Source organism: Oryzias melastigma, linkage group LG10 (assembly GCF_002922805.2).
Source record: "Oryzias melastigma strain HK-1 linkage group LG10, ASM292280v2, whole genome shotgun sequence".
NCBI classification, from domain to species: domain Eukaryota; kingdom Metazoa; phylum Chordata; class Actinopteri; order Beloniformes; family Adrianichthyidae; genus Oryzias; species Oryzias melastigma.
Genome location: NC_050521.1, coordinates 7,398,898 through 7,424,815, shown reverse-complemented (window position 1 = coordinate 7,424,815; position 25,918 = coordinate 7,398,898). Strand labels below are relative to the sequence as shown.

Here is a 25,918-nt window from a genome sequence, read left to right as displayed (position 1 = left end):
TAATCAGCTTTTCTGCACATCAGAACACACTCTGGTTTAAAGTGTTGCATTTGGTGGCCAATTTGCTTTTTTCTATGAGCCTTTTTAGTATTTTCCCGGTTGACTCTTAAGTATTTGCTCGTCCCCTCCCACTGCAGCTGTTTGGTACGGTCCACATTGTGTAGCGGTGCCATCCCCCTCACTTCAGTTCATGGTAAATCCTCGTCCGCTCCGGCTCCATGGAGGTCTTCTCACGGCGTTGTTCCGCCGCCGCGTGACACCGCTTTGCGGAGGGAGGGGACACGCCGGACTCCTTACCATGTATTTGTCACCTCAAGAAAATTGAAGTTGGTTTTATCTCGTCTGCGTCCCCCATTATAAGCACTTATCAAGTCGCAGTGCAGCCCGCGCGAAGCAGAGGCGCCTCCGCTGAATTTTTACCGTTGTTTGGGAATTCTTTGACTGCTGGGAAAGCAGCGGCGGCGGCCACAAGGAGGATAACCGCCGCGGCCGATTGGCAGGTGCCGTCGCCCGGCTCTGCGTGAGGAGATGCCGCCCGTCCAGAGAACGATGTCGGACCTTCGTACTCGAGTGGAAGGTATGAGGCAACTAGTTCAAGGAAGACCCCGTTTTGACTTTGTTCGTGGGTAAAGGCCAGTCGGGGAGCATTTTAGTGGAAGTGCAAAAACTTGCTAGCTACAGGGCTGTGCTTAGTGAAAACAAAGATTCAGAAGTTTTCTTAAAAACATATCGACATCCGAAAATAAACTAGTAAACATGGTACAAAACTTGTCTAGAAGTGAAAGTGAAACATTGCTGTCTAAATAAGAGACTGTAAATAAACAAGATCCACTGCTGTGTATCTGGAGAAGAAAGTAGTGCCTTGTTTCCACGCGCTTATCTTGAATGTGACAGCTTTGGCCTTATATATTATATATATTTAAGTGGTATTCGTGCAAGCGCATGTCCAACATGGTTCTGAAGGTGCAGAACTTCTACTGGGACCCCCAGCCTTTCTCTGCACCAGCGAGTTTTACTTCATTGGTGAAGAGGATGGAGAAACATCACTTCACTGGATGGTGCTTACTGACTTTAGGGCTTTAAAGCTATTTGGTGCATTTGGATTGAAGCTGTGTTTGTGGGTTTTTTTTTTGCTGTCTGAGAGGATGCAATGTTTATCTATTAGGAGTGTATCGAGTCATTTGAATATTTATTCGATTCATATTTGTGGTTCCTCATATGATTTATGGTTGGTATTGGTTCATTTTGAAGGATCCAATTCACTGACCTAAATGGATCCAGGACATCTTTAGCCAAAACTTCATCCAGTGTGACTCAGAGATAAACCCCTGGTACTGACCAGTACAGGTGTTCTTTGTATTTCCCCTATATAGTTAAGTGTAGATTATATATGTGTACAAACAAGTAAACAAGAATTAAGTCAAATCCATTCATATTTTAGTTTCATAAAGTGTTGCCTTCTACATCAAGTATCGTGAATGATTTTTGCTGAAAGTAGTTGCTGAAGAGTTATTATAAACTATTTGCAAAATGTTAAATTTGCTAAAACACTGGAAATTTCGTTGAAGAACTATTAAGGAGCTGAAGATCTCTGAAAAAATTGTAGTAAAATTGCTTAAAAATCCCTAATAAATGCCAAACTACAACTGCTAGTAGCAATGTGGGGTTCAATGTTTTGCACGAGGACACTTTGACACACGGGCAGGCAGAGCGGCAGCAGAACCTTGGATCGCTATATCTCTGCCCATTGGAACACTCTACCTCATTGTATGGTCACAAGTCTTTCCTAAACTCAAAGTGTTTCCACACATTGAACTATAATATTTTTTTGCTGCCGTCACATATGTGTTGTCCGCTGTGATGCAACATAAATAGACGATCAGTTAAGTGGATAAATTGTTGGTCCCCTATTCTCTATGAGGACTTGTCTTTAGATGTTTATAAAGTTTCTGCTTTGCTTTACTTTTGTGGAGCTTTGCAGCTTCTCCAGCATTGGGAACGTAAAGAAAAAGATAAGAGTCAATCATTCGGCACTTTTATTAGAAGCAATAAAAGGTAAAACGCAAAACATCTTGCAACAACTCTAGTTTCTCTCACTAAACATTAACATTATGACCTCCAGACATAAGGCATTGTTGCAACCATTGCTTATGAGAACTGAAACAAGTCATGCTCTTCCCTCATGTTACAAACAGGAAGTACCTTCTGATTCCATAGACTTCTATAGAAAAATAAACAGCTATTAGTCATTCTATTGTCAGAATAACTATTTTTGCTTCACAAGGTCATTCTTTGCTTTGATTTCTGGTTTGAGCCAACTTAATTAAAATATCAATGTAACTGTAAATTTTTATTTGAAATCACATTGGTTTGGTTTTGAAACAAGGTTCTTACAAAACTTGTATTAAAGTAAGAAAAATATATTTTCTTCTTAATTTTCAAAAGTAAAAGATTTTTTGCTTAAAAATGTTTTAAAAGAAATTGAAATTGGTTTGATGAATTGGTGTTGCATTTGCTTTGTAAAGATAGATTTAATTTAAACTATTTAAGGGTTTTAAGGCCAAGGCAAGAGTCAAACTCTAAGAGCAAGGCAGGATGGCCAATAAACAGGCAGAAGTCAAAACACAGAGGATTAGACAAAGAAGCTACGCTCAGATTGTTAGAAAACTAAACAAGACTTCGCACTGACCAGAGGTTGGAGAGTGAAATATATAGAGTTGTTGATGAGATGATGAGAGACGGCTGAGGACGGCTTGCACCAGAGAGCGATGGATCATGGGAGATTTAGTAGATGAAGGGAGCAGGGACCGTCAGTACTCTGGTGAGAGCTCCCTCTGGTGGATGGAGGTAAAGATGTATGATTGAACACTAACGGTTATTTTGTAATACATAAAATCATATATCAAACTGAACCGAATCATGGGAGAAGTGTTATTTATTTATATATATGAAGCAATCTGATAACAAACCTATGCATGTAATTGCATTAACACTAAATATTTTATAAAACATTCATGTCCTTTTTTCACGCAGACTGAGCTGAGAAAAATTGGCAACTTTGAAGAGCTTTGCAATTTAGACCTTCAACCTTAGATCTTCTTTCAGTGCATATGTTTCCTTTTTCACCTTTTTATAATGTTGTATTTGACTGTGCCGTATTTAAGTACTTGTGTTGCTTAAAGATTCTTGGTTCATTTCTTACATTCAAACTTATTTGTAGTTGCCACAATTTCTGTGTTAGGTTGATTCTCGTCAAATCACATTAGTTCAAACTTTACATGATGCCCATGGAGTTCTTTTAGTACATTTTTTTTTTTACTAGTCCAAAATCAACTGAGCAGACTCCATCAATCAAAAGTTTTAAAACATTCCAAGTATTCAAGCTATTTTTTCAGTTCAGCATGGTAAAGTTTAATGAATAGCTTGAGATGATACTAAAGTAATCTCTAAGCTGCCAGAGGTTTTTTTTTAAGTAGAAGTTACCTCAAACTAAAATAAAAGCCATCCATGGAACACTAAAAATATGACTAATTTAAAGCAGTTTATATGCAGTAGAGGTTGATTAAACATTTATATATTTTTTTCTTGATTACTTCCAGCCCTCTCTGTCTGAATAAAGCTGTAACACGCCGTGGAACCACACCCTCTTGAGCTTCGGTTACACTGTGTTGTTTTCAAGAAATAGCAAATAGGCAATGGAAAAGAGACAGATCATCATAACACTGAAACATTTAGATCTTTTGTTTTTACAAAGAAATTGTAAGTAACGTCAAAGTGTCGGTGAGTACGGTTTCTTTTGTCATCAAAAGTTACACGTAAACAGACAGAAACAGGTTTGATAGACATTCATTTTCTGAGGGTAAACACCTGCATGATATGTGGTTTACAGGAACACAGCTTTAAGCACGGCTTCATTGGAGTCGATTTACCTGTACGGTGTTCTCTCGTTTATCACATGAACTGCAATCGGTGAAATCCACGATGTAAGATAACATATGTTTCAATGCTTTAAAACCACTCTCTACACCCTTCATACTCTTTTATCAGACAGACGTGAACATTTTGACACTTTTCTCTCATTTAAACTCTCAAAGATCAAACCTTCATTAAAAAGTCCACTATTATAGAATCTTCGCTATCAAGGATTTATATAGATTTGGCCAACTGAACCGATTCTGTGGAGAAGACACAGAGGAGATTGATTGACAAGGTCTATAGCCAATCAGGATGGAGAACATGGTGAACTGTTTCAAAGAATAATAGTTATTTAAAATTGCACTGAAAAAAATCTGTGAAAGATGAACCACATTTCAGCGAGGGACCACTGTAAAGAGAAAAGGTGAAGATGCTCGGTTGATAAGATGACCTGCAGCTGGAAATTCATCATTAAGATGTTGGAATAAGAAAGACTTGCCTGAGCCAAAACACACAACCACTCAACTACCGAAGACCAGAGGATGGTGTTATTTTAGTCCACCAATCAAAAATCTTGAAATGCTCTCATTGAAAGAATGGCTCCACAGTGTGTGATGTTTACTGTCAAACATAGAGGAGGACGTGTGATGATATGGGATGGTATCCTGAACAGAGACGGCAATCTGCAACCCTTACAGTTTTCACATTTATATGACTGTCTTTGGGCTCTACGTACAAAATACATGGGCATTAAACACGGGTTAAAAGTTAAATCGGGTTGGACCAATCAAGGACTTGGTTTTGGTAGTGATGTATGGCTGGCATCCCTTTTCATTCATGGATGTGCCAACCGTTGGAAAGTTGATCAAGGAGGAGAAATTAATAATTGTGGTTTGGGCCTGGCTGGTTTTTTATATACTGGAAAAGAGTTGTGAAAGAGCAAAATTCATGAGATTTGCCCCTCTTTGACATTTTGCACCAAGCCTCGTCTAGGTGGCAAATATGTGCTAGTAAACGGTAGAAAAATAAAAGGAAGAAGAAGAAGCCCTCCCTGCTTGTCCAGTGTGAACATCATGGACTAAACATGCATTCAAGAATGCGCGCCGCATGTCTTGAGTGAATAGTTCAGGGATCACGGATAATCAACCATCGTTGTTTTAACATGCGTCACAGTTGCTTCTAGACAGTTATCCAAAACTCTGTTACCCTTAAGCTCTCGCTGCATGTGGGAGGAGCTTCCGTCTAAAACTTTTCTCAAACTCGCCATGGAGTATGCTGATACTGAGAGATTGGGTTTATTTTTTTTGAGGAGCTGAATAAAAGCATCGGTGCACGTCTCCGTGTCTGGGTTCAGATCTCCCAGTGAGGAGCATTAGCTGTCTCGCAGCCACTGCTCCTGCAACAGGGACATGCCAACAGGGGAAGGTAGTACGGAAAGCCAAAAGGATCAAAAATAGCCTAGAAAAGGGGGCATGGCAGTGCCTCACCTGCACATGTACTACAGATAATAATTATTATTTGAAATATTTAAATGTTGCCACAGTTAGTTTCAATACTACAAATAATCCCCCCAAAATAATGAAAGTTTAATTTTAACTTATTAATTTAAGATTTCATTTGGACATGGATGGGGGCAAGCGAAAAATAGCATATTAAGGATTCTTCTCTCATTTTTCTTTGTAGATTTGGTCTCAAGGTATGTAAATGTAATAAAAAACTACATGTTTTTACATTTTTCTGTGTTCAAAGATGTGTGAGTGTATATTTATGCTTTGAAGTACATAATATACTGGTATGTTTTCTCAAATATATGTTTCAAAGCTTTCAAAAAAGTAATTTTAGGCTTTTATCTTCTTATTTTTTACTTTTTCCTGATCCGAAAAATGATTCGAACTATGACCTTAAAACCATGACATGATGCGAACAGAAAGTTTTGTGATCCGTTACCGTAGTGTGAATGTAACGTAAGAGATTTTTTAGTCCTTCAACTAAAATATTTTACGTATTTTTCAAGCTGATGCTTTCGTTCTCTAATAGATTAGAAAAAAAACAGGTTACTCAAATCATAAAATACAGTAAAAACATAAAGAAATTATTCACTTTATATTAGGTTAATCCGTTTAGCTCAAGAAAAGTTGGTAATATTGTATTTACGGTTATCTTGAGTGTAATAAAAGCTACAAAGCCAAAAGAAATTGAACACAAATATGGATTTTTCCCTGCTATTGTTGACCACCGCAGCTGCTGCAGTCACGAGAGTGAGCTCATCAATTATGCAGTAGCTATCGCTGTCACACTTTCACCCTTTGTTTTCCCTGAAGTTACAGTAAACAGTCGCTCTTTCCCTTGTGCGCCGGCTCTCTTACCCCGGCCTCGGTGAAAACTAAAGCCTCGGGCATCTTTCTGAAGTTTGACACCGCAGCATCCGTTTTCTAGCCTCGCGTGTGCCCCTTTTGCTTTCCTACTGCTGGATTTCTCGTGGTGGTTTTGCAGGACGCTAAGCACACTCCCTTCCCTTGAGTTTTGCATTTTAATCACCAATGTGCATCCGGCAGGCTTCTGTCTAGAAATGCTAGTACTCTGCCAGGCTTACCACCTAATCCATCAGCCGCCTGTCTCTCTCCATGCCCCCCACCCCCCAGTCTTGTACACCACGTGCTGCTCCACTCTGTGTCACTCCCTTTTGTTGTCCTGTAAAAAAACATCCAATATCACCAAGGCAATCTGGCTGTTGCCAAAATTACTCTACCTGGTGCACACGAGGCGTCAGCATGTCGGCGGGTTTTTACAGCAGGGATGGCTTCAGAAGTCTGCCGTACAGACTCCTGTGATCTCTGAGAGATGCTTCCTCACATGTTCCAATGATGTGTCTACAGTCAGACAACTCCGCTCTTTTCCAAAGGTGTAGACAGGAAGATAAACCAAGGCTGTCGGGACGAATCTATCAAAGAACTAAATACTTGTCTCTCTTCTTCAGCTGATGTACAAGTCACATGTTTGCGCTTCTGCTGGCAGGTCACAAAGTAGACTGTCATTTCTTCAAGTGCCATGTCTCCACTTTCCTATGACTCTTGCAGGTTTTTCAAGCGTAAGCGATGCTGGCTGTGGCCCCTGTAGCATTTCAATAAGACCAGCTTAGCCTCAGTCTGTCTGTATAGTGGGAACAGCATGGGGAGGGAGACTGAAAGGGGGATAGACAGCTCCCCTCTGAAGGCATCCAGAGCTGCCTGTATGCCCGGCGGATCACTGGCTGATAATAATGTGACACAAAAGCCCAACTCGCCACTCAATTCCCTGTCTGGGACCATTGGTGTGTAATATCAAGCTCCCTTGGGCTCATGTGCTGGCACGGGACGTCTTCTCTTCTGTATTCTCCACTTCATGTCGTGTCTTCATCACTAACCTGCAGTCTAATGTGAGTATCATGAGCTACTGGATTTCTCTCACCTCACTGGTTCCTCTCTGTCTGCAAGGCAAACTTTCTCTCTTTTTTTTCACGTGTCCACAAGGAGACAGATGTTCCTGCGTAGCTGAGACACAGACACTGCTCTGCTAATTAGTTACTAATAATAACTGTAGTTTTTGGTGTTAAACTGCCCTCAGAAAGAAAGACTCGTGAGTTGATGAGGATGCTGTCTACATCAGTTTATCATCATAAAATATTGTGTGGTGTAATAACAGATTCACTCCGATCATCTTTTTGAACAATTGTAAAAGTGTTCCCAGTGGTCTTTAAGTTATTATTATTCAATTTTTAGTCAAAATAAAACAAAATTGTCATTTTCGCCACTTCTGCACGACAACTAGGGGTTTGTATTGGCATGTGTCTGGTAAAAAAACACATATCCAACAACACGTATCCAGATACGTGTCTCACGATACGATATATATCACGATATATCCCAAGACAACACCAGAAATGTTTTGATAACTTTTTTTAAGAGTATGACTTGGGAAAAAAAAACTCAACCTGAATATTAACATGTTTATCATTGTAGTAAAATTAGTTTTATTTAATTACTACAACATTAAGTGCTGCAACTGTAAAAATTGCGATATATCGCCAAAAATGATTTTTATCTATACCTCTAGTCACAAAAACAAGCTTTTTCAAACAGCATTTTTCCATCTGCTCCTGTTTCACAGTATTTGAATAAAGAAATACTCAGAAATGCCATGTTGAGCTTAATTTTCTTTATGTTTTTCCTCTATCCTGAGATTATTTTCACAAGAACATGCCAAAGACACAATTTTTACCAGAGTAGGTCTTTAAATAAAATATCTGTTTTAATAAGGATATAGTTCTGTGAACAAACGTCACGTTACCAAATGATTTAACATTTAAGATAAAAAAACTTGTTAAGATACTTATCATTATCCCACAGTCAGATACTGCCATGTCTTGTATCCTAAATGGTGAATGAGTCATTGAGCTATTGATCCCGAAGAAGAGGGTAGATTCTTTCATTTGCTGGTTACCAGGAGCTCAGTGTTGTCCATCATCCACTTATGCAGAAAGAAGTAGCTGCGTGAAAGCAATCGGGGTGAAAAAATTAGACAATTGATTAGTTCAAATGTCATGGTTTGAACTAATTAGAGCAAATGGGATTTATTGTGAAATTACATTCTTGCAGGTGTCATTTATGTGGCACATGATCTGTTACCTACCACACCTGGTCAGAAATAACCGTCGGAGACCACAAAATGTTATGTGGAGTGAGACGATGCGTTCTTTTTATGAGTATTTCCTGAATTTAAAGAGGCTAAAGTTGACTCGCAAGTGAAAAGCGATATCTTTATTTACCCGCCACTGAAACTAATTAATCATTTTGGGTGGATGCATCTCACAGAGGCATTAAAAAGTGATCACCTGTAGATCTCTGTTGAATCAGTTCATATCCTTTTGTGTCGAAATCTAAAATCTCATAAAATAAAGCCATTGCTCATCTGAATATGTCCTTTTTCAATGTATCAGGCTCAATGGCATTTGATTGAAAACGCAGGAAGCCGGCACTTTCCATCAAACAGTCAGTGCGATCATGTCATGTTGGGATGACGAGGTCAGGCAGGGGGCGTTGTCAGGCACCCCACTGGAAAACAACATTGTCAATGTAGTGGAGGATGAAGCTTAAGGTTTATTTTTGTGACTGTCAGTTGAATTTATGTTTAACTAGCACATTGCTTGTGTAGATGAAGTGATTGGTTTTCTAGCTGAGATGTTAAAGTGCTGTCGAGATGAGTCTGTAGGTTGTTGGATAGTTAAAAGCTTCAAGCGTTAATAGTAGGATTAAACTGGAAGCCCTTCAGATAAATAAGTTAATAGTTGAGAGGTACATATTGAACATTTTCTATTTATAATCCAATAATCTATTACATGGAAGAGCAATATGCTGCAGCTGGAGATACAGCAATCCATGAAGTAATCATTTTCAGAAGGGTTTGTGCTCCTACAGTGAAAGCAGTGCTATAACTGATATTAATGACGACCTCCTTTACAGGCAGAGACCTGGATCAATAACACACTGATGGTATTCACATAATTGTTTTCTCTAAGGGTTTAAGACGGGTGCACTTGTAGCGTTGCCTTACTGGAGGGGCTGCTTAGATGCAACACTCAAGGTTAAATGGCATAGTGGATTAATTATCATCATCATGCATTTGGAGATTGCTGGTATTAATAGAACACATGTCAGAGTGATGACTGTTTGTCCTCAGTATGCATCTGAGTCTTGAAGTTTTGGATCAGTTATTGTCTGTGTTATTAGGCCACGAAGGTCTTGTGAATTCATACCTTTTAAATTGATCTCCATATTTTTTTTTAAATGTCTCTAGAGGTGAGCCTCACCATCTATGCAATATTGTAGATTTGATGTAGTAGCCTGAAAAAATAAAAAAATAGGGCACATAATTATGTTCCATGGTTGTGAGGTGTTATTGACTCCAGAGATGTATTGACAGATAAATGCTCCAAAAGCTAATTATCAATACCAGCCCATATAAACATATCTAGGTTTGGACTGTGAGCATGAACATTGTGAGCATACTGGCGACACATCTCAACATCTTGTTCTTGTGTAGGTTATCTAAAATCTTGGTAACCGATAATTAACAAACTTATTTTTTACAACCAGGGGTAGACCCGTACTGGTGCTGCAGATTTTTGGGTGTTCCGGGTCCGTAGAGAGATCTGAAGGGGAGTGCAGGGGTTTCTTGCTGTTCTCTTAAGGCAGTGGTGTCAAACTCAATCGCACATTGGGCCAAAATCCAAAACACACCTTAGGTCGCGGGCCGAACAGGATAAACATTTCTTAAACATTCTAAAACCAAACATTGAAAACTGTAACATTACCTACAATAATGCTGCAAGCTGAATTTTTGGCCGCTAAAGATGCTAGTACTGATAGCTGAAGATGCTAAAATTGATAGCTAAAAACGCTGAAGCTGATAGCAAGCTAAAATATTAGCTAAATGCCAATATAACTCAAAAAACGAAAAAAAACTTCTAGTGTAGGATCTTGAGGGAATTTATAGTTTACTCTAAAATGAGGGATACTTGGCTTTTTGTCAAAAAAAGATTGCAAATGTCCTATCCTGGTTATTAATGTTGGTCATTGCATGTTTATAAATAATGGCTCATCAGATATGGGCAGAAATTTAATATCAGGAATCACTAGTTTTAATCTAATCTAAATCTAAATATGAATGAAAAAATATATTTTTAGGCCTTAAGCAAATATTGTTACTCTGGGCGATGATCAGTGCAAATATTCAGACACCCCCCATCCCCCCTTTTTTTTGGGGGGGGGGGGTGCTTTGGTCCAAGTTTCTCATCCAGTGATTGCTTCATATCTGATGGGTCTACCACAGAGCCAAGTCACTACAAATGACCATCTTCCTCTCCTTTTGAACATGTTTCGCAATATGTACCTTCTGGTGTTGGTTGTAGTTTTGCAAAACTGCAACACCTGTTTAATAAAAGGCACACTCTTGGGAAGGGCTGATGAAACACAATAATGCAATAAACCTTACGCTGTGCAGACAGTTTTTAAAGGCTTTGTTAAAAAAAGGTGCGTGGTGTTGTATTCCTGTGCTGTGTTGACCAAAACATGCCTATAGAGATGCTTGCAAAAGGTCATAAAAATCTACTTTAATGTATATTCTTTGAAAGAATATATTTTTATAGTTTTCATATTCAGATTATGCATGAATGGATAAAATGTCTCCCTGATGGTTTTGATTAGTGAAGAGAAGGAGCATCATCAATCGTAGGAGCATCGTGACTAACAGTTTCTTTGTTGTTTAATGAATGTTAAACCTTTATTACAGAATAAAGAGCTTTAACTGTAGGATAAAAGATTCCTGTTTATCTGGTCATTCACAAAATTCCAGTCCTGGGTTTCTGCCCCTCACCAAGCTCAGGCAGGCCTGCCTCGTGATGGCACTCCAAGCCCCAGCTGCATGTTGTCTCCTGGTCTGTCACTCCCACTGTCATCTGCCTGAGCCTATGAGGAGCCAGCGGCCGGCGAACACAGAGTGGGATTATTTCTGCAGCTGCCCTGTTGTGGTGGTGAGGGCTGGTTACAGCTCTGCGATCTGATAAGCGACTTATGGCTGTTGGTTAGATTTCTGCAGGATCTGCTGTCCCCTCCAGCTGTTCTTTCCATTCACAAATGGTGGGAGATACAGATGGAGCTGTCATCTCTGGGACTTTGATTTCCATGAATAGAACGTGGCTGCTCTGCATCTCTGCCCACTGAAATATTTACACAGCATGAATGAAACATGTGGAGGTCCTCTTTTGGTGGCATAAGGAGGGCGTTCTTCCGATTAAGAGATCACAGGCTAAAGTCTTATAAAACAAACTTGAGTTTATTAATAAATAGCCTTGGATTAAAGTGGCAAACATTTCCTACACTAAGTCCCATGTCACTGCTGTTTTCGTTGCTGTTGTTTTTCTGTGCAAGTCAGCCTTTGTTGCATTTTTTCTTTAGCTTGATTGTGGTTTGGCTGCTGTTCATTTGCTTGTCCTATTGAAGCATCAGTGACTGGAGGCTCGCATACCTCCAAAAACATTTTGTTGGAACCTGTTTGGCCAGGGCACACGCCTAGTAATCTGTTTTATTGAGCACCTATTAGTTTCTCTGGCTGATGATTCTGTCCTCTGTATCTCACTTGAACAGCATCCACTATATCCGTCTGTGCTTATTTTTTATTAAAAGGTTTGTTTGAGGTCAAACAGGTACATCAATGGTGTTGAGCACAATCCCACAAAGGGCCCAAAATCCAAAACACACCTTAGGTTGCTTGTCGAACAGGATAAACATTTATTGAAAACTCTAAAACTAAACTTTTTAACATAATTATGATCTAGATATATAGCATTACCTGCAATAATGCCAGTGTGAATTATGTAAGCTGAATTTGGCCACCGAAGATGCTAGTGCTGATAGCTGAAAATGCTGAAATTGATAGTTAAAAACACTGAAGCTGATAGCCAGCTAAAATATTAGCTAAAAGCCAAATTAGCCAAAAAAAAACCCTAAAAGCTAAAAAAAAAAAAAAAACCTTAGGTAACAGCTAGCATGTAATTGAAAAAAAACAAAACTTCTAATTAGCCTGAAAAACTGAAAAAAGCCTAAATTAGCCAACACAGCTAGCATGTAGCTGAAATATTAGCTAAACTGCAAAACAGCCTAAAAAGCTAAAAAAAGCCTAAATTAGCCAAAACAGCTAGCATGCAGCAAAACTCCAAAATTGCCTAAACACTTTTAGTAAATGCCAAAATAGTCTAAAAAGCTAGCAGAATGCCAATTTTTAGAACTTTAAAACTGTAACTTTTTAACATAATTATGAATAAAAAAGGTAGGAATATTATTCCAGAATAAATCAACCTTAAATAAATTTCAATATTTTACTCTCCGTAAAAATATTCTCTCCGTAAATTATACAAGTTAACAATAAGCGCAAGATAACATCTGGCCATTAATAACAATAAAATAAAATGATCTAGAGGGCCGGATAAAATTACCCAGAGGGCCGGATTCGGCCCCCGGGCCTTGACCCCTCTGGGTTACATGTTGCGCTTGAAAATCTGAAGACTGTTTGGTATTTGACCCTGAAGGCTTCCTGTTGGTCAGTATGTGAGGTCTAAACTTGACTCTGCTGTCATTATTCTTCCTGCCTTTAGATGCAGTTAATCTCGCTTGTGTTAACAGTCATGACAGCAATATTTTTTCCACTCTGAAGCCCAGTGCGTTATATCAACTGGTTTCATCAATCTGCAGAGGTTGCATTTATATTTAGCTGGGTTTTTTTTCAGAACCGGTAGACATTAAAATCTTAGTCTGGATGCACCAGTATGTTGAAAAAGCTTGGAGCAGCTGTAGCTCAGGAAGTCCAACAGTCCTCTACTAATTGGATGGTTGGGGGTTTGACCCTGTTTGACTTTCTCTTTGTCCTTGGGCAACCCCTCCCAAATTTCCACCAAAATGCCAATCAGCAGGTGTGAAACAAGTGCATAGGTTGCAGGAATTGATTGAGGGTTTTGCAGGGATGTTGTATTTAAATGTTTGTTAACTTAAAAAAAAATACGCTGCAACAGTGATTTTCTATTTTTTTTTTTTACCTTCAACTGTTTTAAAAAGATTTATTTTGTGATCTTGATAAGATTTTGCTGAATGTCTCTTTGTCACTTGTAGCACGGTGTTAGGGCATCGTAGATGGATAAGGAAAGACCCGCCTGTCTGGGCCAAGCTTTTCTGTGCCAGATTTTTCCCACTGGGCACACAGCTCTGAATGCGTTCCCCTTGTGGCTATTGTTCCACCAGTCTGTCTGTTGGCTGACACAAACGATAATCCTGACGTCTGGCCTCCATCCAAACTCATTACGAGACTTGGTGGCATTGATCCTTCCTCTGGAGGCTTCCCCTTCAGAGTTCTGAGCCACAGTTATCCACCAGTGAGCTTTATTTGGACCTTTATCACCCCTTTCTCTATTCTTTTCCCATAAAAGTTACTATTGGGCTTGGAATCACAGGCCATCACAAAATCTAACTGTTGATACATGGCTCCTTTTTTTGAAAACGCCACAGAACAAGGATTTTATTGATAAACAATTAGACATAAACCGTGAACAAGCTAAATGGTTCCAGATACCATTCTGAGAAGTCCTTAAGTAGGTATAACTGGAGCAGAAAAAATGTTTACTGCACCGTTCTGTATTTATTAGAATATTAAGATTTGAAGACCAGTATGTGTGCTGCCTAACATGCTGCCTTATCAGTATCTTCCCAGCCTTAGTCACAACTGCTCCTTTGTGTTATCTTTGAGTGAAAAATAGGCAAACCTGTACAGGATGTGCAGGGGGCCCTCACAAAACAAAGCCTTAGACTGCTTTATGAGGCTGAAGAGCAACAATTTTCATACACAAGTCTTTCTCCAAGTTTTCTACGGGCAGTAGATCATAGCGAACACTTAACATGTAAGGGTGAAGTAGGTGAGAAGAAGATTGGGCAAGGAGCTTGTTAGTTTTGTTCAATTGGTAAGTGTGCACCCACTCGTTTCTTGCAATCTTACTGTTAGAAATAAGGAAATTAGACACTCAGAGTGTAGTTTCCTCATTTTCTAACTGTCAGGTTAGAAAGGAGGAAACTAGTATGATTCAATTCCATATCATAATAAATGGTTGACGATACAATTCATAGTCAATATTTGTTTATTTTGAATGATCTGATCCAATTCACTGACCTAAAATCAATCCAGAACCCCTTTAGCCAAAATTTTAAACTGTGTGACTCGGTTATAGATACTCAGATACTTAACAGTAGGGGTGTGCCAAAATATTGATATTGCGCTATATTGTGATATTTAATCCTTGATTAATTCTCGATGGGTTCTCACCAAATATTGATCTTTTATTTTCATTTGAAGAGGCTGTAAAATGTTATATTCGTCATCCTTTGGCGAGACGTTCCTTTGGAGGTAGATAGGGGGCGCTTTGCAAGACTGGCTGTCGCAAGCTTGAATTCTGATCTGTTGTTTTAACAATTTTACACTAAGTTGTGGCACTACTGTTCATGTTTACTTCTGAATTTTACAGATAATTCAAATTCAATTGGTCTCAATGCTTATCAAAGACAGTATTACTGATTTCAGCAATGTTGCACTAAAGTATCTTATTTTTTGTTGCACAAAACTAGACACAAGTTGTTTATTATAATTGCGTTCAAGCTAAAAAATAAATAGGAAAGTATTTTCCTAAGAAAATGTTCTTCTAGGGCTGCACGGTGGCGCAGTGGTTAGCGCTCTTGCCTCACAGCGAGAAGGCCCCTGTTTCAATCCCTGCTGGGACCTTTCTGTGTGGAGTTTGCATGTTCTCCCCGTGCATGCGTGGGTTTTCACCGGGGACTCTGGCTTCCTCCCACCGTCCAAAAACATGCTTCATAGGTTAATTGGTGACTCTAAATTGCCCCTAGGTGTGAATGTGAGAGCGAATGTGTGTGTGTGACTGAGGCCCTGCGACAGACTGGCGACCTGTCCAGGGTGTACCCCGCCTTCGCCCATCAGTAGCCGAGATAGGCTCCGGCACCCCGCGACCCCGTAAGGGAAGAAGCGGTCTGGAAGATGAATGAATGCATGAAATTTTCTTCTATACCAGGGGTAGGGAACCCTGGTCCTCGAGAGCCGCCTGCCTGCATGTTTTCCAATATACCCTTCTCTGGCATGTTCTTATTGGCTGGACACACCTGAACCAGTCCCTACTCATGACTGATTACCTGGTTCAGGTGTGTCCACCCAATAAGAAAATGCCAGAGCAGGGTATATTGGAAAACATGCAGGAAGGTGGCTCTCGAGGACCAGGGTTCCCTACCCCTGTTCTATACAGTGAGTTATTAGAGAGGGTTTTTACCAATTATCACAGTATTGCGATATCATCGATATCGTGAGCCATGTATCGCTTATCGCATCGTGTCATATCGTGAGGTACCCAGTGACTCCCAGCCCTACTGCACAGTGCAGGTGAAGTTTTCTAGATTCCTTGTATTTCTTCAATATAATCAAGTGTTAAGTGTGTGTACAGTAAAAAAATAATAAAACAAAACAAAAAATACCCAAACCACAATTAATGTCAAATCCTTTCACATTTTAGTTTATACAGCATTTACCACATTCCACTTAAACTTTTTACAAAGAGAACATTGTTAAAACATTCTTCCACACTGTATGGTTTATCTTTGCTAAATTCAAAGTGTTTCCACACATTAGACTGAAACGATGGATTGATCATATTTTGCTGCCATCATGTGTGTTGTCCGCTGTGATGATACTTGGTCATTTTGACGTTATAGTAAAAGAAACATACCATCACTCAATCCAAATGATATTTTCCAAGATTGATTATAGATCAGTTTATTTCATTTTGTAATGATTTGGTAATGATATAGTTTGATTTCAGACAGATCCATCCGGTTTGATTGCAGGTATAAAAAAACAATGAATCGATTTATTTCGATTAATTGTTACACCTCTTGTATTTATTCAAAGTTATGCCTTTATTTTGTCAGATCATAGGGTAAACATAGGCAGCCTAAAAAAACTCATCACAATTTAGAGTTTGTATCTGCCCAGCCTTCCACTCTCCAGTTTATCTGTGTTGGTGTAATTGAGCCGTGACCCTTCTGCAGTGAATGCAATTAGTGCAAAGAAAAATGCGCAGTTTCCACCGGGGTATAATAGAGCAGTTCCTCCGAGACGTTGGTTGGTAGCTCAACACTTTATCCTCACACCGTTTCGAAGTCTGAGGCCATCAGGCAGATGTGGGAGAAGAGCATCTCAGAAAGGCCTCACTGATATAGCCACCAGTAATAATTCCATTTCACTAGAACTGTTGGTATGCACAGTTGTAGCTGGGTGGCATTAGAATCTCTCCTAGTTTCTTGTTTTGTTTTTTGCAGTATTTGCAAACTAGTTATGATGCAAAAATTGCAAGTGTTGATGCTGCAAAAAAAAATAATACATATAGGTTTTGGTTCAGTGAACTGCACTGGACCTTTTTTTTTTTGCTGGCAACATATTCTTTTCTGTATTTGTTTTAATCTGTTGTCTGCCCTATTTTAATCCTAATCTATTATTAACATTGTTGAAATGCCCTAATATTAGTTATGTAAAGTGATGTACTATTTCTTTGTCAGCTAAGACTTGTGCATCCCCTTTGTGTCAAAGCTAAAAAAGAACAGCACCAGCTGCAACTGGTGCATTGCAGCACCTGGTTACTCCCGCTCTGAGGCTCCCGCTGCCAAGACTCATTCAGAACAAAGAGACACAACATCAGTCATTTCCACGCAACCGGTCCGGCTTCACACCAATCGGTGCTGCAGGGACCACCTATGATGGTTCTCTTAAGGTTTTACTTGCTATTATAAACTACATCTATCCACTTATCCAGGATTTTGCTCCATGATTAGTTTATTAAATAAAAACAATGGCTTTTTAAGCTTTTTGTATGAATTATTGAAAGAAAAAGACTCTAAAGAAGAAACCAAATACAAAATAATTTAATAGTATCCTACCATGTCCTTTTTTTCCCCCACCCTGATTCAGCACGGCAGCATCCACTTGATTCAGCGTCCTTTTTTGTCACCTTTGCTCACCGTGCTGTTACCACCTGTCATTGCGGTGTCACCAGGTGAGCTGCTGGCTGCACCTGTTTTCAAATGTGCTCTCTCCATGCAGATTTACTCAGGTTAGGGCATGAGGTTATTGGATGTTCTCAACCGTATTGGACAGTACTAGGGTTATTATTGGTGTGCCAAAATATTTATATTGTGATGTATTGCGATATTTAGTCCTGCGATTGATTCTCAATGGGTTTTAACCAAGTATCATTCTTTTATTTTTCGTTTGAAGAAACGTTATATTCATCATCCATTGGTGAGACGTTCTTTTGGAGGTAGATAGGGGGCGTGCATTGCAAGACTGGCTGTCACGAGCACCAATGTTTCAATGTGTCAATGCTTGTCAAACACATAGTATTACTAATTTGCACAAAAATATCTAATATTTGTTACACAAAATAAGACAAAAGTTGTTTGTTATGATTGTGTTCAAGCTAAAAAAATCAATAGGGATGTACTTTCCTAATGAATGTTTGTTTTTCTATATATTGTGTTATTCGTGATGATTTTTACCAATTATTGCAGTACCACGGTATTATCGATATTGTGAGCCATGTATCGCGTATCGCATCGTATCATGAGGTACCCAGGGATTCCCAGCCCAAATGGTTATATATTCAACTATGAAATTCAATATTTTTTTGGATAGATTTTAGGGATATTTTAAAATAAATTCTGGGAAATAAGATTAAAAAATATTGATGCCTTGTTTAAAAAACAAACTTGTACTTATGATTGCATAACATTAACATACTTCTTGCTTCACATTCACATACCTACAGGAAGTCATTTTTGAACCACTACTGTTGCTTCACTTGTCCACTTCAACTCCTCTGCTGATCTGACATTTTGCATAATGGGGTTGGGATAACCAACCCGTGTTTACCCTGGTGACCAAACAACCTCATGTATTTATAGTTCCAGTGCACACGTTAAGTAGAAAACCTTTCCACCGGATGTTTTCCTGTCATACCTTCAAAGTCCTCTGCAAAGTTGACCAGAAGCCGCAGAAGAGCTGCATTAACGTTCCAGCTCAGACTGTAACTCGAATCAGAATGTGATGAGAAAAAAAGATGGAAGACAAAGCTCAGTGAAAGTTGCAGGTTTCACTTTGAAAGTAACTCCTGTCCTACTCGAGTTCCTTGACATGAAGGAAATGCTGCAGAGGAGAGAGAGGAGTTGGGTTACAACTGTGGCATATCCTGTGGCCTCTCTGGTTTCACCACCTCATGACTCTGAGCCATCGTTCCCCCTCTTTCCCTCAGAGCGCGTGGCCTTTTCCCTGCTTTAGGCTTCAAGGCTTACTATATCTGTAGTTGTGGAAACTATGCAGTGCTTACCTTGCATACCTAAACACTACTACCCTACTAGGTTACTTATGGCCATTCAAGGAATTAAACATCACATTCTAACAGTTTGACAACCATTAAATACAGAATGTTTTAGTGTTTCTCTTATACTTGGTTGGCTAGTGAAAGCAATGAAATGTGAAGAAAGTGAACCCTATCAGACTTCTTTTTCACTTCACTTACCAAGTGTCTGTTCAGTTTTATTAGTGCTTATTTAAAATAAATAAGTGCTTCTTAGAACCAGATATTGCTAGAAGCCATGCAAAGATGTCGCCCCTGTCTGATAGAAAACCTTATTTGGGTTACTCATACAAATACTCCAAACATTTCCAACATCTATAGAAGCCGAATTTCTAAAACATGTTAAAGTTCATTTCTTTTTTGGAGAGAAAAGCTTCTCCACCACCTACACTCAGCCTCCATTGTGTGTCAGGAGAGCTGTTTCCAACTTTGAGTGGTGGCAGAGAACACTCTTGGATTCTCAGCGTGTTTTACAAGGTTTTCTTAGACAGTGTATGAGTTGTAGGGGTGTGGCGAATCACAAAATTCACGGTTTAGATCGTGTCACGGTGTTTGGGATCACGGTTCTGATTGTTTTTCGGATCAGTAAAAAGTAAAGACAAAAAAAGCAGGAAAAAACAAGAAGATAAAAGCCTAAAATGACGTTTTTGAAAAGCATGCACCAATGCTTTTATTCAGCTTTTCAAAATAAATAAACTCGATCTCTCAGTATCTGCACCCTACATAGCGAGTTCAAGAAAAAATTTGACGGAAGCTCCTCCCACACGTGGCGGGAGCTTCAGCTTAACAGACTTTTGGATAACAATCTAGAAGTAACTGTGGCGCATGTTAAAACAAGGATGGTGTACAGTACATGAATTTGACGACAGTTACATTCGTTGTGGACAGAAGATTGATTTTAATAATGCACACATGAGGTACGCAGCAGAGTCGGGGCGGGGGGAATCTGTGGTACACGTGTGGCCTGAAGTGTGGCTAGTGATCCACACAGATCACAGATATCCGTGATCCCCTAAAGAGTGGGCTATTTTATTCAGCATTCAACAGATTGGACTGAAGTAAAATTAAAATTCCTAATTGTTTCTGTGGCATTTGACACAAAGCTTAAACTTTACAGTGACAACTTATATTTGTCCCAGTCATTCAGAAATCACATTTTTGAGGTAATTTCCAAAGAACAGCTTATCTACTCCATAACCTCTGTGAATCAGCAGGAATCCACTTTGTGTAGGAAATTCCAGCTAAATAACACATTTCATGGAAGCATAGAGCCTAACCATGGAGGCAAGCTCCTCAATGTTTCAAATTTATGTTTAAGTATCAGATTTTGTATTTCTTAATTTTTTTGATCTTATCTTTGTCAAACTTTTAAAAGTTATATCCTCTGACATCAACCTAAAATGGTAAATTGAGGCCAGATTTTCTCTAACGCACCGTTAAGTTCCTGCTTTGCTTCCCTACATGTTCTTCTATTAATGTTCTGTACTACTGTGGCCATTGTATTCTGAAATGCAGTCTCTACTACTGTTATATTTCTATGGTATTTACTGGTAGCTATGGTAGCTATACTCTCCTAAAAACCTTCAGCTTCCATAAATATCTTATTTCCAGCTTCATTTTGTCATCAGAGTGTTGGTTCAAAGCTGAGGTAAGCACACTAAATCAACTGGACTGCAGCCTGGAGCAATTTACTGCGCCGTCTATCATGGATACCAATCAAAAAAATGACACTTAAGCTAAAACCTCTTTACAGTGCTTTTGAACAAAAACCAAACACAAAAAATACATCAAATAGATCATAGTGAATCTATCACAATTTTAAAAACGAACACACATGCTAAAGTTGTTTTAAAAGGTTCTATAATTTATTCTATAACTAATACCTTCAAAGCCCCAAGTACTCATCACGTTTCAGAGGTATTGACCTGTTTTTTCCTCTCTTTGAAAGACTCCTTTGATGGATTTTAGACAACAAATCAAAGCCTTCCCGACACGTTTTATGTCTCACTTTTAAGATTCCCCACCGGAGATTTTTTAAAACCGGAAAATATCTTTTCTCGCAGGTTATGAAAAGACAGAAGACACGTCAGAGAAGACATCCTTGGCTGACCAAGAAGATGCCCGACTGATACACCTCAACCAGCCACAGTTCACTAAGTTTTGCAGCAATCGAGTCAGGTAAGGAGAAAATCCCAAGTGACTTTGTGAAGAAATGTTGGTGTAATGTTTAAATTAACTTCCAGAAAGCATGATGAAAGTAAATGTGGTCCAACCATAAAACAGCTTAAACAAATCAGTGTTTTTTTTTTCCATTTCTGTTACTGTAGTAAAGCCTTAGTCACATGCACCAGTACAGAGGTAGACCCCAATGGGTGCTGCATGAAGGGTTGTAGAGAGAAGCGGCAACACCTTAAAGGGGAGTGAAGATGTGTCTTGAAGTGTCCTTGAAGTTTGTGTGGTCTCCTTAAGCAACACATTGGAAATAGACTGTGCAATAGTTTGCTTAGTGTATTGTAAAGTATTTGCAACTCAAGGGCACATGTGTCAAAGTCGAGGCCTGGGGGTTTTTTAAGGCCGTTTTAGAGTTAGGCTAATATTTACACGCTAGCTGTTTTGGCTAATTTAGGCTTTTTCAGTTTTTTAGGATATTTTGAAATTGAGCTATTTTTCAGCTACATGCTAGCTGTTTGGCTAACCTAAGTTTTTCTGTTTGTTTTTTAGGCTAATTTGGCATTTAGCTAAAATTTTAGCTTGCTATCAGCTTTAGCATTTTAAGCTATCAATTTCAGCATCATTAGCTATCAGCACTAGCATCTTCAGCAGTCAAATTCAGCTTACAGAATTCACGCTAGCATTATCGCAGGTAATACTATATATGTAGTTCATAGTGATGTTAAAAAGATACGATTTTAACGTTTTCAAAATCTTTAAAAAGAGTTAAGAAAGAGTTTAAAAAGAGTCTTTAAAAAAAGAGTTTTCAATAAATGTTTATCCTGTTCGGCCTGCAGCCTTTTGGATTTTGGCCCCATGTGCGATTGAGTTTGACACTCCCGCTCTAGGGCAATTCAAGGCCTCAGCGGCTTGTTTGTCTGCAGGATTTCAAGATATCCTTGTCCTACTCATGGGTGATTACCTGGTTCAGGTGTGTCCAGCCTCTTAGAACATGCCAGAGCAGAGGATGTTGGAAAACTCGTAGGATTGTGTTCCTCAGTGCCCACCTCTGATCTAGTCGTTAGTAAGTTACTGGCTGCTTGATGACTGTTTGCAAATGGGATGTGTAGGGGGATATGGAAGTGCCCACTGGGCGGTCGTAGGATGTCCACACAAACTACACTCTCTATCTATAAATCTCTACCACTATCTAATTTCCTCATTTCAAACAATCAGGCTGCACTTACCACTTGAACAGCGGCTTCCTGTGCAGGATTTGGGGAAGTAAAAATATAAATTTAACATTTAACATTGACCTGTTGCCAGCAGCATACGGGTTTGCCCATTTTTTGCCCACAGACAGCCAGTATCCAAACCGTAGGGGCAGTTGTCACTAAGGCTTGACAGCAACACACACATCCAAAGAGAGACAGAAACTTCTCTGCCGACAGTCAGCTTAGTTCCAGAGGTGTTGGAATCCAGACTATGCCGCTGCATCTGAATGTGTCCCTGTTCATTTTATTACTCTGTTCACTCACATCCCCACTTCCTCTGTTTCTTTTTCACCCCCACCCTGTGGATGCTTGACATTTCCCCTCCAGTTCATCGGGATCTGATGTCCTCTTCCAGGCATTTATTAGGCTCTGGGAGCTCAATCAGCTCAATTTCCACATGTAAACATCTCCAGTTTTCAGGAGTATGAACCATAACAACAGTTAGAAAGTGCTAGAAAAACAAGCAGAAGCTTTCCATTAGAGACACGTCCATCCGTCATTTGAAAACTATAAAGAAAAAAATGATGAGAATGGGCGCCGGAGTTGTGATTGAAGGTGATGACACAGAGGCTTTTATCAAGCCCTGATGATTACAAGAGACTTTCCACAGCACAGACATCATCAGTTACTGCACTGATGGAGGCATCCACACGGTTTACAAAACATATGAACAGGGCCATGAGGATACCAAAGAGCACTTTATATATCTACTATAGTGCTTGAAATATAACAGAAGCTTAAAACAGTCTGAGTTGACAAAATTCTGCAGAAACTCCAGAATTTTATATGCTGGCCCTGTGATAGTCATCATCTCTTTGACAACATCCAGACATGAGCGCACACTCCGAAATTACCACTCATCCTCGACAGTGATTGATTCATGCTTTTGGTCTTGTGTCATGTTACACAAATATTTAATAAATGACAGCCACTAGTTCAGTTTAGGCAATTTAAAAGGAAAGAAGTAGAATCAGTTTCAACAACAGCTTCCAGTTGGAAAAGCTCTTATTTTTGTTGATCAACAGTGATTTTTCTATTCACTTTTGTTTTTAATAATTGAGTAGAACATGTCATTATACGCTTAAACTAAAAATGTCTATCTCCAAAGTTATATATATATTTCATTTTAACAGCAATGACATTTGTGGCTGATTCGAGGTTTGAAAAAAATATTTGTGATACATATTGGATTATAAAATAATATTTAGATTATATTGTTTTGATTCATCATATCCATCTTCACTTAAAAAAACAGTATTCTGTTTTATAGGCCGAAATAACATTTTTTTGTTTGTTTTCAGTGTAATAATTACACAAAATATTATTGAAACTCACACCTTTGCTCAGTTTTAAAAAAAAAATGTTAATCAAAAGCAGCTTTCTTAATAACCAAAGAAAATCTGTGTTAAAAATGGAGAATGAACAATTACGTCTAAATTTATTCAAATCCTGTTGAACCATAAATTAAATTTTCACATTCTCAGTGCATCAAATCTTTATTCATGAAGTTATGAATATTCACCAAAAGAACTACAGAGAGCATTTTTTGCTTTTATAAATACAAGAAAATGCCTTAAGTCAGTCATGGTTTCACTGATTTATGTTGCATTTTCTCAGCAAATATTGATTTAAATATTCAATTATAGTTTATAATCCCGGCCTGACTTTTATTTTAGTTATATCTATTGTATTTAAAGTCTTTTGATCTATTGTAAAAGCGTTCCCAGTCTTCTAATCATAATTTTGCAGTTTTTTTGCCAAAATTAAAAAGAAAAAGTCGTTTTCTAGGACATAGTTTGTGCAGAAAAGCAGGCGTTCATCAGAAGTTTGTCTGAGTTGTGGGCAGGACTGTTGTCGTGAAGTAAGCCTGCACTCATTTCCCATCATCCCTTTGTTTACACTCTCTCCCGTTAGTCTACAGCCCCCCCACAGCCCAACACAACATTAGCGGTGCGATAAAAATGGCGAGTAATATAGGAGCTTTTGATCCAGATTCCAGCTCAGACAAGGAAAACAAGAATGTTCATGGATGTAGATCTCTACAAGTGCATACATCAGAATGGAGCTGAGCCAGGTGCTTGTGGCTCGCCGCTTGTAGCTTGTACCTAACAGTTTTTACGAACACCTTTTATTCATCTGCTCCTGATTCACCACCATTTGAATAAAGAAATACTCAGAAACGCAGTTTTAATCTGAATTCTCTTTATGCATGTCCTCCAACATGAGAAAATGCTATAAGAACATGTTAAAAACACGCTTTCATTTAAGTGTCTTTAACCTCATCACTGAGTAAATGAAGCGTGTTTGAAACGCGCATGGTTGTTAGTCAACAGTGTTTTTTTTGTAGGATCACTCAAAGGATTCTTATCCAGATAAAATTCATGTCTATCAGCTGGATTCACATCACTGCGGATGCATCGGTGCAGATGTTTCAGACTGACCTTTTTTCTCCTGTTGCTTCTCGTGGAGGAGTGCAGCGTTTGGCATTATAGGTCAAGATTGCTCAGGCAGGCCGTCAAGGAATGTTACCGTTAGCTTTCCTGCCGCATGAACAGTTCAAACTTTAGGCCTGCACCAACACAGCTTTCAACCAAAGGCCATTAAGTGGAAAAATAAATCCCTGACAGGATATGTAAGATCACAGGTGGGGTTAAAGTGCCAGTCGTCACATGTTTGAAATCCGGTTTCCTGAGTGGTGAGCTGCAGTCACAGCTGCTCTGGGGATTTATTCAGTGGTTTGACTCCCAATCTAACCTTTGATTCTGAGTCTTGCATGAAGATATCAGGTCCACTTTTAGAGTCTTTCTGATCAATCTAGGCAAACGCTCTACCACGAGGCCACTCATTAGTTGTGATATTTGTCCTATGATTTGAAAATGGGTTTTATTTTTTACATTTAAACTACATAAAATATTTAAATCCCAGATTTGCTAAACCATGTTTGTGTCGAGTTTGGGACCGAAGCACTCTTGGACCTCAAATATTTCGTAGTATATATCTGTTTTAACTACTGATCAAAGTTAAGATGCAGCATTACTAACAGTACTGAGAATGACAGCAGTTGTTTTCTAAAACCTCTGTTCTTCCTGCAGTACCGGTTAAGTGAAACAACCCCAGGTAGGTATTCACCTGCAGAGCTGTGGGGTAGTACTGTCTGAGAACATCATTGTCCCTCTTTTTTTCTTCTTTATACTCACAGAACATTTTTGGACAGTTGGATTAACGTAGTCATGTATTTTTCCATGATGAATAATTACCTGAAACACTTCTAAAATCTACTATTTTTTATTGTCTGTCAAAAAAAAAAAACTATCCGTGTTTGAGCGAGTGCAGTACTGCTACTGGATGTCTTCAATAATATTTACCAGAACTAGTTAACTTGGTAAACAGTGTCACGGAAGTTATACATCTACTTATGTTCCATTCTCTGAGTCTTGTTTTCTTATTGTCAGAACACCCTGACCATTATTCAATGTGGCTCGTGCCGGCCTCTGGTGGTGGTGTGGTGGTCCCTTCATTTGTGATACCTTGCCCC

The 25,918-nt window shown here is 39.0% G+C and overlaps 1 protein-coding gene across 6 annotated transcripts in view; it reads left to right on the top strand.

Moving 5' to 3' along the window:
- The first annotated feature begins 85 nt into the window (after window positions 1-85).
- Window positions 86-25,918, top strand: part of atp8a1 (ATPase phospholipid transporting 8A1) — a 122,804-nt gene continuing 96,971 nt past the window's right edge. For 3 of the 6 annotated variants that reach the window (XM_024283095.2, XM_024283093.2, XM_024283099.2), the window contains exons 1-2: window positions 87-577; window positions 21,022-21,136. In XM_024283095.2, coding sequence (XP_024138863.1) covers window positions 529-577; window positions 21,022-21,136 — 164 coding nt within the window. In that variant the 5' untranslated portion in view covers window positions 87-528. Of the gene's footprint in view, window positions 578-21,021; window positions 21,137-25,918 lie in introns of all 6 variants that reach the window. The other 3 variants (XM_024283096.2, XM_024283094.2, XM_024283098.2) reach the window with 2 other exon arrangements.